Genomic DNA, 13986 nt, shown 5'->3' with positions numbered 1-13986 from the left:
TCTCATCTGGAAAATAGGGTTAACACGATGTTAGTTAACAGGACATATTTGTCTTTATTCACCTTATACTTATGTTCTGTGTATTAACATAAGTAATTGTTATTTCTCCCATTAGAATATAAAATCCTTGTAAGCAGGAATTGCTTTATTCTTGGTGCTTGAAAGCTCAGTGCCTGATATATCATTGGCACTTAAGAAATGAGTGTTGATTTGAAATGATTGAGAGAATTGATAGAACTAATAAATAATTGAGAGATTGAAAGATTTATAAGGCACTGTAAGGATAGAGATTTGGACTTGGAGTTAGGAAATCTCATCTTTCTGAGTTCCAAATTGGCCTCCAACACTTATTAACTATATGACTCTGGGCAAGTCACTTCACTCAGTTTCCTCATCTGTAAAATGAGATGGAGAAGGATACTCAAGTATTTTTGGTCAAGAAAACATCAAATAGGGTTACAATTGAACAAAAAATTTAAAAGCACTATGTAAATGTGAGCTTTTATCAAGACCTAGTCTCTAGCCTAAGCAGCTACTATCTACTGAAGCTACCTTCAGCTGTTAGGAGATCTTACTTAAAGGGAATGTTATCTCTTTGGAGATTTTGTCCCTGCAAAAAAAATACATATATCTAGGACTAATCAGCACATCTTTTAGTTCCTTTGTTACTTAGGATAATAACTACCCTTGCCTAGAACAGAAAATGCCTCCTCTGGTCAAAGTCTTTCTTTGGACCAACTTATGATCCTTCAGCAAGAAATTCCTAATTCCTCAAGCCTACTTGATATGTAGGTTGGAGTAAGTGAATTCCTTTTAACTCTTATCATACTTCTGGCAAGTAGGGCCAACCCAGTGAAAATTAACCTGGAATCTAAGTGAGTAAATCTGAAGGGGAAGGTGGAGCTGGGGAAGTTTTCTTCTGGTTTCTGCAGCTATATATAAACAGATCTTTGAAATTATAAATTAAAGCTATCCTTATGAAAAAATTAAAAAGAAAAATTTGATTCCTGGTCTTCAATTTTCATAAAGTCTGTATCATTTTTACCCCTACTGTACTTCATAAGAAAAAATAGTTCATTACCTTCCTAACTATATATGTATGTGTGTGTGTATACACACACATATATGTATAGATATACACACATATATATATACACACATACATGCATATATAAAAATATATATGTATATATGATATCTATATTACATTTAAGTTTTCTAAAACATCTTATAAAGAATATCATTTGATCCTCACAATCAGAACCATAACTAGGAATTCTGTTGCCTGGGCCAGTTTTTTATTCTGCTGCAGTTAGGGGAAGGTTGCAGAAGACAATTCATTCTGGTCAAGTGCAGTGTCATCAGGAAAGGCGGTCTCAGGCCTTGCAATTCCAAGCAGGAAGGGGGGAAGATATGCAAGGTAATGGAATAAGGGTTTGCCTGTGGAGAACCACAACACATGGTTGTGGCTGGATGGCAAACTAGACATCTAACATGAGGGAGAAGTTGACTTTCTAAATGTTAGCACCCTGGACAAGATCTTGTTCACCCTGCCCTAGTTACAGCTCTGCTCATAATAACCTTGCCAATCAGGGGCTACTGGCTTAATGATCACCATTCCACAGATGCAGAAGCTAAGACACAAGATACTTTAAGTGAGAGACCCTCAGTGTATCTGGATAGAAGCATCTCAAAAGTTCTCAGTTTCAACCCTTTGACATGAAGCTGTGGAATATAACTGTTAAAAGCACTGAGTCCTCACTGCATACTAAAAGATCTGGGTGGCTCATAGAACTTTTGGAAGCTATTTAGTAAATTTTAAAACTCTACACAAATGCTAGTTTTTGTTATTATCACTATTGCTATTATTCATTTTTTTGAAGTTCAGTTTTCTCATCTGTAAAACAGAAGTAATATATACTGTATTACATATATCTATGTATAATATATAAAACAGAGGTAACATATAGTATATCATATATACATATATGTGTACGTACATCTATAAAACAAGTACATCTATAAAACAAGTAATACGTGCTGTATTATATATATATATACATATATAAATGTATATCTATTAAGTAGAGGTAATATATACTGCATTATGTATACATGTGTCTGTATAATATATCTAAAAGATAGAGGTAATATATACAAAGTCTATTTCACAAGGTTGTAAAAATAAAGAAGAAAATGATTATAAAGAACATATGAATATCTACTATCAATCTCAACATGAATTCTGTGATGGCAAAGACTATATCTTGTATAAACTTTTCATTCTCCTTCTATCCCTACCTCTTACTCCTAACACAATACTCTGCATACAGAAGGTGCTTATTATTGAGTAAATGTTTACTGAAATTGAATTCTGATCACCTTCTTCCCTTCCTCTTCCATGTCTTCATCTATTGGTTCCTTTTCTGCTGAAGCCTATCTACATGTCCAGGTCTCCTTTATCTTCACAAAAAACTTTGACTTGATCTTTCCATTTCCTTGTCTACTTAAATTCAGTTTTCCTTTTCCCATTTTGGCACTTTTGCCTGGAAGGTAATCCATTCCTGCTTCTGTCTTTTAGAATCCCAACTTTTTTTTTCTGCTAAGCTCAGGTAATTACCTCCTACAAGAAGCTCTTACTGATCCAACCCCAACTTGGTGCCATCTCCCTATTATTATGCACTCTCCTGAAATGCCCTTATACTGACTTGTCTGTATACTGCATCTCCTAACTCCATCAGTAAAATGTGATTTCCTTAAGGAATAAGGCTGTCATTTCTGTGCTTATTTCCTAAGTATCCTATATACACTGTCCTATATACACTATTGCGACTACTGACTCAATAGATGTTTGCTGAATTATAACATTTCATGCTATAGAGAAAGGACTTTGTGCTAAAGGAACCAAAGTCATCCATCTCATCCTGCACCCTAAATCAAGTTATAAAAGAAAATTGTTCAGATACCCATACATATTACAATAAGAAATGATCTAGCCACAAGAGCCAATTTTTTGCTTTAAATTAAAATGGAAGTAATGTGGAAAAGGCTTTAATTTTACTGGAAGGGCAAGAAAAAAAGAATTCTTTGTCCTTAAATGACACAAAATAGCAACTTCAATTCTTCTCTGCCTCTGAAACTTGACTGGAATAAACCCAAGAAAGAACAAAAGTAGATGAACAGAATCAGAGGGGTAAAATCATCCACTGTCCATCACTAGAAGGAGCTAATCAGTTATAAATATGGTAAGAGTTTCAAATCATTCCCTCCATCTGCAACTCAAGGAAAATTGATATGGATTGGGGAGTTCTATGATGTCCATGTGTGAAAAAGATCAATCCAATCTTTCTCGGGTTTATTTCAAGATTTCATGTTTATCTGCATAAAATATGTTTGGACTTGTAAGGTGTGATTTTTTTAAAGGCATATATACACAAGAGTTTTTAAATCTTCCCTCTCTTCCTCAAAAACACTTCTTACATGTTATATGTCATGGTAAATAAAAAGCAATCTAGATTTTAGCTGTCTTCCCTGTGAATCCAAATATTTGCTTGATTTTATGAAGTTTTAGATTTATCAACAATTTTCTGATCTTTCAAGGGCTTAAAGGTAAAAGGAAACCTTAAAATGATTAGTGCACACTCATTTTAAGTATAGAATATTTGGAGTCAGGAATGTTTGGAGAGATGTGCTGAGAGTGAGTAAGAAATTTTTAAAAGCAGATCTTTGATCTGCAAAATGAAGGAATCTGCTGATATATTTGGAGGCCTGGGGCACTTACAAATCTTGTAGCCATCCTTCTGCTTCCCCACATTTTATCTCCATGTCAGAGATTAAATAATTCTTTTCTGCACCCCGACCAGAGGAGACCATTGCCTACACTTGGATGTGTTCATACGAAAATACTCTTTCTTGGGGTATTAGTCCTATAGCTTCCTTTCTCTATTTTCACTGAATCAAGAAGGAGTGGGGTCAACCCTTATCCCCCAACCACTTGCAACCTTCCTGAATTTCATTTTCCTAATCTTTTAAGGGGATACAAAAGCTTCTACCATCTGCCCACAGGACATTGTTGTAGCTCCATTTGGGATTTTTCTAGCAAAGACAATGGAATGGTTTGCCATTTCCTTCTCCAGCTCATTTTACAGATGAGGAAACTGAGGCAGAGGGTTAAGTGACTTGTCCAGCTAGTAAGTATCTGAGGCTAAATTTGAACTCTGGAAGATTTGACTCTAGGCCCAGTACTCTGGCTGCACCCCCTTAGGATTACTAAGGAAGCCCAAACACAAATGTAAATTGAAGCATGCTACATTATCTACATATCTTTCTAGCTCCCACTTGGTAGAAAAAGGTATGTTATGCATGCATAGGGGACAAAAATACTTTGTTTCTCTCTTTCCTATGTACTTACCTTAGTGCCTGGTCTACATAGTAATAAATGTAACTGTATGAATTAATTCTTTTGGGCTCTATGCACAAAATATTTATTACATTCATTTTTTTCATATTCTTTATATATTTATAAGTATAAATGTGTTTTCTATTAAATATTATTTTACTTTTTCCTTTTTAATCACCAGAGCCTAAGATAAATGCTTATTGATTGCTTGGTTGATTTGATGCCCAAATTCTTTGTTATTTTTTCTCATCAAACAGAAGTTTTGCTAAATATATATATATTCATATATATATATATACACATATATGCATTTTATATATATACAGGTTATTTGTTGTCTGAAAACTATAATTTTAATAACAATTGCTATAAAGTATTTTATTATTTACAAAATAAATTTCTTCATAAATCTGTGAAAATAGGTGGTATATTATTCTAAATTTTTCTGTGTGGGGGGAAGAGGAACTAAGGCTTAGACAGTTTCAGTGAACTACCTGTCCAATTAGCAAGTTCCAGTGCTGGAATCCAAATGTTGATTTCTGGACTCCTTGGTTCTCAAAACAGGAATTCATTTTTCAGGTGGATTTATTCAAAGCAATTCTCAGTTGTTCTTTTTTCTCTAAAAGCTTTATAGTATGGCCCAGACCATGGAAAACTGGCCTTGAAACCAGGAAAATGTGTGTGTGTTTCAAGTCCTACTTTGGACATATATTCATCAAGTCACTTGATGTCTCATTGTTCCAATCACATCTCCAGGAATATAAATTACAGTGAAGGTCCCAACTTGCGTTAGAAGAGGGGGTTTCCTATGTGTTCTTGTCCATTCTCTGCCTCTGTCTTTCTCTCCCTTCTTCTCCCTCTTTCCTTACAAGTTTAGAGTGGTCTGTAACTTACATATAGCAGAAAATGAGAGCTGAAAGAGCACTATCTTTAAGTTATACTGATGAACTAACCTAAAGGAAAGAAATTCAAAGCAAAGAGAGATATCAAAAAAAAAAAATGGAATGTGTTGTTTTTCCCTATTATCGGAGATCTCCAAATGAAGGATGGATGACAGCTGTTAAGTATACGGCAGACAATATTCACATTTTAGATAGTAATTGGATGAAATGACCTCTGACTTCCAGGCACCTCATCACTCCTCCATAGCTTCCTCATTGGCTTCTCTGCCTCAGGTGTCTCCCCTTCCTAATTCATCCTCCATATAGTTGCCAAACTGAAATTCCTAAACACATATCTGACCAAGTCACTCAGTTACTTAATGAACCCCAGTGGCTCCCCATTGCCTCTAGAATCAAATGCAAATCTGGTATTGGTTCTATTTTGACAACTTGGTTCCAGTCTATCTTTCTAGGCTTGTTATACATTATTCCCCTTTAATTACTTGATACCTACCAAACCATCTCTACGCATGACATTTCACTTGTCTGTCTTTGCCCAGACTCATATCTAGATTGCTCTCTTTAAGAATTTTTAACATCTTCCAAAGCTCAGCCCAAAGCCCGCCTCATAAATCATGTCTTTCTTAATCCTCCCAGATAGTACCTCCCCCACCTCTCAATTATCTTGTATTTATTTAGTATAGTTTTTATATGTGTTTGATAGGCATTTCAGTGATCTCCTCTGTCAGCAAAAGCTCTTTGAGAAGAGGGGCTGTTTCATTATTGATTTTTTTGTTCTCAGCATACAATAAATAAATGCTTGTTGAGGGATTAAACTGATGAACCTTCCTTCAAACTACTCAGTGTCTTAGAAAGCATATTAGCCTGAAAGATGGAGGTCCAATGTTTGGGTTCCAGCTTTGTCATTAACTACTTGGGACAAGCCCTTTCATTTTCATATTTACATCTGTCAAATAAGGGGGCTAGAAAAAGGATTATTAAAATTGTGTTCGACTCTAAAATTCTAACATTTAATATGAGTTTCCATTTTTATTCATTTTTATTTACTTTTTTGTTAGGTTCTTACTAAGTGCTGTCAGTCCTTAACAATTCTCTGGTTCCGGCCTTTACTCGGAGTTATACTTGTGAACTCCTGGGGAGAAGCTTGCATGCTTAGAAGGAGCAAGTTTATTGGTTGAAGTAATTTTTCCCAGAAGCCCTTGCATTATCCCACGTCCATTCTCTGGGAGGATAAAAGAGGGTGGCACTCAAGAGATTGGGAGTCTTGTCTGGGCCAGACTTAAGGCGGCTCTCTGGAGAAAGAAGTAGTCTCTCCTCTAGACCAGAGAGGGATGGGCAGTTTCTGGAGATGACAGCACATTACATATTGGTGCCCCACGTTGGGCGCCAATTTGTAATGTTCTTGAATTGTGAGGGTCTGGTCATCTGCTCAATTATAATCCTTCTCTGGGAGATCTGTAAAATCTTTTCCTCTGTGTGCAGGTTTCTTGGGAGCTCTGAATCTCCTCCAACTCTTGTCCTTTCTCAAATCAGACTCCTTTCAGCCTGCCTGGTGTCAAAACTTTATCCCATAGTCGATTCTCTCAGACACAATGCTGCCCTTCTTTTATCCTCCCAGAGAATAGGCATGTGAGAACTCAATGGGGCATGGGGAAATACTTTCATCAATGAACTTGCTCCTCTTAGAATTCCTAAGGTGTAAACTCCCTTTAAAGGCCTGAACCAAAGGTCTGAGCCAGAGAACTGTCAAGTCAACCTGAGTTCTCACCTTGTAATTGTCCAGACAACCTGAATTTTCACCTTGTCACTGTCCAGACAACCTGAGTTCTCACCTTGTAATCCTAACACTTTTTTATTTGCAATTTTCTAAGAATGACTTAAGTTTTTTACTTTGTGTTTTTCAAACTATAGAACCTTCAGTTTTGTTCAATTCTGCCTGTAGCTACATTTATTTTGCAACTAAGAAAACCAGAAACAACTTCACATTCACTCTTCTTTTCATGCTGTCTTAAAACTTGATTATTTTCTTTTCTTTTTTTTTTTCCTGAGACAATTGGGGTTAAGTGACTTGCCCAGTGACTCACAGCTAGGAATTGTTAAGAGTCTGAGGTCAAATTTGAACTCAGGTCCTCCTGACTTCAGGGCTGGTGCTCTATCCACTGCGCCATCTAGCTGCCCCCAAAACTTGATTATTTTCACAAGTACTTTTCCAATGTTCTCTTTTTCTCAGAAGCACTTCTATTTTCTAACATTTTTGGGAACAATGTTTATTTTTTAAATATCTCTAATTCTCTTAGATTTTTGAAGTTTTCTGCTTCTACCTAGACAAAGCATTGTGAAAAATAATATTTTCTTCCCCTTTGGATTTATTTTGTTTGACCAAAGGTACAAGAGGCAACTTTTATCTTTCTTTTTTAGTTAAAGCCTCTTTCAGAGTGAATCAATTTGGGGAGGTTTTGGGGTTGGTACAGCACTATATTTCTAAGACAAATTATTTAATTAATCTAAACAGATTTTTCTAGAAATTCTGGTGGCAGAGAACTTTCTATTCTCTGTCGGGGTGTCCTTGGCTCAAAAGTTTAGCTATATAATTTAAGTTATCTCTCAATTACCTAGTGGTAGTGGGAAGGTCCAGTTCAATAAAATACCAAATATCCCATTCATGCTGGTTAACTCAGGTTAATTGCCATGTTTAATTCCCAATAAATAAGCTTCTCTGTAACTGGCATACAGGTGTTTAGAAGGAAAATAATGACAGTCCTTTGATGGAAAAAGACTTAAAAATTCCAAGTACTGTCACCATCAGCACAATAATGCAATTGGTCTATGAGCATTTGAATTAAAAAAAGAGGGAAAAAAGGCTTTTATTTAAGTCTGTATTTATGCTGGGGGTTCTCTTTATATGCTTCCAACTTACCTGATTGTCGAATTCGTTGAAGAGTTTGTTGGACTAGAACTTCTGAACGTGGGACCATAATGATAAAATCCACCTTGCTGAAGTGACCCAAGTCCAAACTTTGATTGCCGCTGTCTGCTATGGCACACACCTGAGATAAGAGTTTTCTGGCAACTGTGAGCTGTGGTTGATAAATTTGGAAGGTGTCATTATCTATATCTAAAATGAAACAAAAAAGCCATAAAACAAGATTAATTTGCCTTGATAGTGGCAGTTAGCAAAGCATCCCACATGCCATAGAGCCTATCACACTTACAGAGTAGAAGGAAAAGTGTTCCATTTTTCTAAAATTAATGCTTTCTTCTTTAAAACTTTATTTAAAAAATTTTGGGTTATATAGTACGATCATTTTTTACATATTTCCATGAGTCATGTTGGGAGGGAAAAATCAGAACACAAGGAAAAAACACAAGAAAAACAAAACAGAAGGAAAAACAGATGAAAAAATATGCATTGATCCACATTCAGTCTTTATAGTGCTATCTCTGGATGCAGATGGTGTTTTCCATCCAAAATTTATTTCAACTGCCTTGGATAACTGAAATGCTGAGAAGAACCAAATCTATCATAGTTGATCATCACACAATCTCATTGTTCCTGTGTATCTGTTTTCCTGATTCTGCTTGCTTCATTCATCATCAGCTCATGTAAATCTTTGCAGGATTTTCTAGAATCAGTCAGTCTCTCATTTGTTATAGAACAATAGATTATCACTATCTGAAGCAGCCTACCCCCTTTCCCTGATGCTTGCCTGTTCTAATACCTTTTAGAAAATTGGGGCAGTTCCCTTCCCAGTTTATCTTTGAGCTCCCTGAGAGAAGGAATCATCTTTTCTTTCTCTGTATCCTCAGGACTTAACACAGTGCCTGAAGCATAGTAGGTGCTGAATAAATGTTTATTGAATGACTGTGAATCTAATTATTTAAATGTTCTCTCCCCTCATTAGAAGGCATGCACCTCAAGGGTGAGACTTCTTTTGAGGGGGAGAGGGATATTTTTGTATCCCTAGTACTTAGCATAGTGTTTGATACAAGCACTTAATAAATGTTTGTTGACTGATGGACACTCTCCATACTAACTATTACAGAGGAGTAGCTGTACATCAATTTAAAAATTTGTCTCTCTTTAATTATCCATCCAGCATTTTTTACACTGGGAATAGGAAAGATGCTAATAAGGAGTTCTGATCACTAGTTATCTGGGAAAGAAGAGAATTTCTTTAGGAATACCAGTAATATCCATAGAATATCTGTGACTACATATGCCAGAATTCAGGTATCTTAGGATATGGGGGGATATGCCATATTGTCCAGAAAAAGGATTTGAGCCATTAAAAATATTTTAATATATTTAATATGTATTGGACTACCTCTCATCTAGGGGAAGGGATGAGGTGGAGGGGAAGTTTTGGAACAGAAGGTTTTGCAAGGGTCAGCGTTGAAAAATTACCCATGCATATGTTTTGTAAATAAAAAGCTTTAATTTAAAAAATGGAATGGTATTATGCCTGAGGAGAAATTTGAGGAATCATGTGATTGTGTATTACACTGAATTTTCCTGAACTCTGTAGCCCAGTAAACACTCTCCTTCATGCCTGACTAGTCTGTGGCAAAATTCTAGTTTGATAGAAAAAGTTTTACTTTTTTTTTTTACTGTTGTTATAATTTTGAAAATGGATGGTAACCTGATGTCTTTAAATTTTTCTAGTAAGATTCTCATGTTAATGCTTGCACTTGCTGAATTGATATGAACCCTACCATAGCTGGCTGGTCCCTAAATAGGTAACTTATTTGAAAAATAACATCATCTAATGCTTTTCAGGGTGTTCAAACATGTCAGTGACAGAAGCAGGACTCAGTAATTGGTTAGGAGTAAAAGGGCAAAATTCCGCCAAATAACCCCAAAACAAAAAACAAAAAATAAAACAAAACAAACAAACAAACAAAAAAACCAAAAACCCTCCACCAAAGAAACACACCTACTTTGCCAAAGACCAGAGCTCTTGCCATTTAGTTGCTATTTCAAAGAGCTGGCTTTTATGTAGAAATCTATAAGAAAGCTTTATGGAGAAATACTATCATCATCCAAATAATCTATGCTTACTGTTTTATGGAATCAAACCTAAAAGCAACTCAATTTAAAAAACAACCACCCCTGAATACCAGGGGACTTCTTCCCAGGGAGCTTGATGACTACCAGGAAAGCCCAAGCCCAACATCCTGTTACTTTAGCACAATGCTGTTGATATTTAATGCTGATAACCAAGCACAAAATTACTATGTCTTCTGACTTTTACAAGGTGATTTCTTTTGTAGGTTGGTTTTGTTTTGTTTTGCTCCTTGGAGAAGGGAAAGGAAAGCACAAGAGGATTTAAGACAGGATTTAATAGATTAATTCAGTTTTAGCACATACAAAAATCTCTTTATGTTTTCCCTCTCTTTAGAGAGATGCTCCATATTCTACTCATGATTGGCAAATGCTATAGCATTAATGGAGAGCATTACCTTATAAGGTGTGAGTAAGGGAGAAGTCCAAAACCACTTTTCTTTATAATGACTGACTTGCCCTCTCAAACAGCTTCTCTAGATTGGCTTCTTGTCTGTTTTTTCTTTTGTTCTTTCTTTTCAAAAAGTAGATTGGATGTACTTAGAAATTTATTCCCTGTACCCTACCCTATCATTCACCCAGAAGCCACTTTTTCCTGGGTCTTCTCTCCTCCACTTCCTCCATGCTGCTGAAGCTTCAAGTTGGAGGCCTTCTACTCACTATACTTCAGAACTATTTGTTCAATGAGTTCCTCATGGCTTTTGTGAGACAGAAGGTATACAGATTTTGTTGCTGTATTTAACAAAATTAGTCTCTTACAGGTTAAGTATTATTCTAAAAAGCTATGAAAGGCCACCAAAACACAAGACAGAGATCACCAACTCTGGGAACATGGACCCTGTCTAGACAAATCTTGTGAAGTACCAAACCAAAATCAGAGGAATATAACCGAGAACTAAGGAAAGAACACTGAATTCAACTGAAGTCTTTTGAGGAATAAAAATGAAAATCTTAATTTTTAAAAAATTCTAGAAATTCATTAATTGACAATACTTAGAGTGATTCTAAATGCTAAAAAGAAATACTTTTCCATGGTAAAAAATAAAATTATCCAAAAAAATCAAAAGACTATATAGTCCCATCCCCACCCCAAAACAAAAAATAATGAGACAACTTCTGATTTTTAGCATTTTCTTTACAAAAATTTTTCTCATAATCACCCTGTGAGATATTACAACTCTGATTTCCTTTTTAGAGGACTTAAGTAATCCAGATAGTAAGTATCAACTTAAGAACTTATTTCCACATCTAGTTTAAAGAAACATTACCCAAGCTTTGTGTGGGAATCATGGCAGCTGCTTCCTGAGATGACACACATTCATTAATGTCGCCATTGAAAGGGGTAACCACATTGTCCCCTCTTCTCTGCTGCATTTTCTCTAGTAATTTATCTAGATCATCACCTGTGAAAGAAACGATGACAGAGAGAAGAGGAATAATAAGGAATGAGACTTTCATAAACCAGAAGTCCCAGAGTGATTGGGGGCTTTCCAGTTAGACCTGGCACTCAGAGTGATTGCCAAGCATTCAGCATTTGTTTGACAAGGAGTTCACAGTTGGCTGCCTCCACAGCTGTTTACTTGTCAGGCTATTAAAAAATTACTGAGAAGTGTACACTCTGAACCTCCAGGATCAATGAGAAAAGCACAAGTCTCCCAGATAGGCTATGACAGAACCTGAGAAGCAATCCAGCACAGAGCTCCTAAATTCTGTATCTACTTACCTAAAGACGTGTTTTTGAAATGGGATGCCAGGAAGCTGACTTTTCCTGTGATGAGCTCATAACTAATTTCTTTCAAAAATTCACTTGTGGTAAGCATGCTCTCTGCCAAGGCTCTGGATTGATACTGACCTGGAGGGGAGGACAGCAGAAATGAATTACTGCAGTGGGCTGTCTGGATGAAGCTTCTGGGCACATACTTTTATCAGGCTATTACATAGTGTTCTACATAGAGTGATTACTTAATAAATGCTTGTTCATTCACTCATTCAATCCATAGGTTGCTCTGCCAGGATTACAGTCATGAGGGAAGGAGAAGACAACAGTGAAAAAAAAAGGACAGAACTCTGAAAACTCCATGGATGGCTTCACAAAAGTCCCATCTCCGGTTTTTTTTTTTACATTTTTATAGAGATCTTTGATAAGATCACTTGATTTGATTCTTTTTTTAAAAAGTTTTTAAAATACTTTTAGAATACTTTAATACTTATAGAAAAATAGCATCAATGGCATCAAATTTTTTAATATTCCTGCTTTTTTATCAAATCAGCCAATTATGAGATCAAAAACTTTCCACTGAATAAATAAACACTGATGATAAGCACTCTGGGATAGTTTGACTCACTGAGCTTAATCCTGTTATGTTATCCAAAATTTCTCATAATTTCTCTTATTTGAGACTTGAAGGAAATCAGGAAGGCCAGGAGGCTGAATTGGGGAGAGAACTGCAGGCATGGGGGACAGCCAGTGAAAATGCATGGGGTCAGGAAATGAGGTATCTTATGTGGCAAATAGCAAGAAGGGCAGTGTCCCTGGGTCACAGAGTACATAGTGGGTTGCAAAGTATAAGAAGACTAGAAAAGGGCACCTGGTGCAGTGGGCAGAACACTGGCCCTGGAATCAAATCTGGCCCCAGACACTTACTAGCTGTGTGACCCTAGGTAAGTCACTTAACCCTGCTTGGCTCCTGATGTGGAGAAGGGGGAAATTAGAAAAGCAGATAGGGAGTCCAGGTTGTGAGGAGCTCTGAATACCAATTGGAGAGTTCTATGTTTTATCTCAGATTTGGTCAGAAAACACCCAACTAAAAACCAAGTAAAACAGAAAGTTATACCTAAATAGGAAAGAAACGTACAGAATAAGGAGAAAGAGTCTGAGTTAGATCATTCAGCAAGAAATGTTACTACTTTATATTGGTGCCACATTCATAAAATTACTCACCTAGGACCACCACACAAAATTCATTCCCTCTGATCTTTGATGCACAGATTGCCACCACGTAGTCTGGTAGTCTTTGTTGATGTCTCATTTCACTAAGAGTTCTCAGTGTCTCTGAAATGCCCTCAGCCAGAGAATTCTGGGTGACAATCACATGAACCAAGTCTTGAGATACACTGGCAATTAGTCTAGCAAGCCAGGGGAGTTGACCTGGCGACACAGAGATACACTGAGCATTCATCTGCAAGGATCTCTCTCTCAGAGTAAATTCCTGCATAGCTTTCAGCATGATCTGCTCAAATTCTTCCCTGAGAGGTATCTGATCAGGACCTAAATTGAAGAGAATCACACTTGGAATTAAAAGTCTGTTCATCAAATAAAGAGAGAAAGAGGGAGAGAGGGAGAAGAGGGGAGAGGGAGAGAGAAAGGGGAGAGGGAGAGGAAGAAGGAGAAAGAGAAAGGGGGATAGAGAGAGGAGAGAGGGGAGAGAGGGGAGAGAGAGAGAGAGAGAGAGAGAGAGAGAGAGAGAGAGAGAGAGAGAGAGAGAGAGAGAGAGAGAGAGAGAGAGAGAGAGAGAGACAGGGAGACAGAGACACACAGAGAGAGACAGAAGGAAAGGGAGAGAGAAAGGGGGAGGGAAAGGGAGAAGGAGAGGAGAAAAGGAAAGAGGGAAAGAGAGGAGAGA

General features: G+C 36.7%; 1 protein-coding gene across 7 annotated transcripts in view; it reads right to left on the bottom strand.

The window, feature by feature from the left end:
- The window catches only part of GREB1L (GREB1 like retinoic acid receptor coactivator), a 286115-nt gene that overhangs the window by 48666 nt on the left and 223463 nt on the right, over window positions 1–13986 (bottom strand). For all 7 annotated transcript variants that reach the window (XM_074276314.1, XM_074276303.1, XM_074276331.1 and 4 more), the window contains 4 exons: window positions 13305–13631; window positions 12087–12215; window positions 11632–11766; window positions 8219–8416 (listed from right to left, as the gene is read on the bottom strand). In XM_074276314.1, the coding sequence (XP_074132415.1) occupies window positions 8219–8416; window positions 11632–11766; window positions 12087–12215; window positions 13305–13631 (789 nt within the window). The remainder of the gene's footprint in view (window positions 1–8218; window positions 8417–11631; window positions 11767–12086; window positions 12216–13304; window positions 13632–13986) is intronic.

Source organism: Sminthopsis crassicaudata, chromosome 1, assembly GCF_048593235.1.
Source record: "Sminthopsis crassicaudata isolate SCR6 chromosome 1, ASM4859323v1, whole genome shotgun sequence".
Taxonomy (NCBI): Eukaryota; Metazoa; Chordata; class Mammalia; order Dasyuromorphia; family Dasyuridae; genus Sminthopsis; species Sminthopsis crassicaudata.
This window is presented reverse-complemented; position numbering and strand designations above follow the sequence as displayed.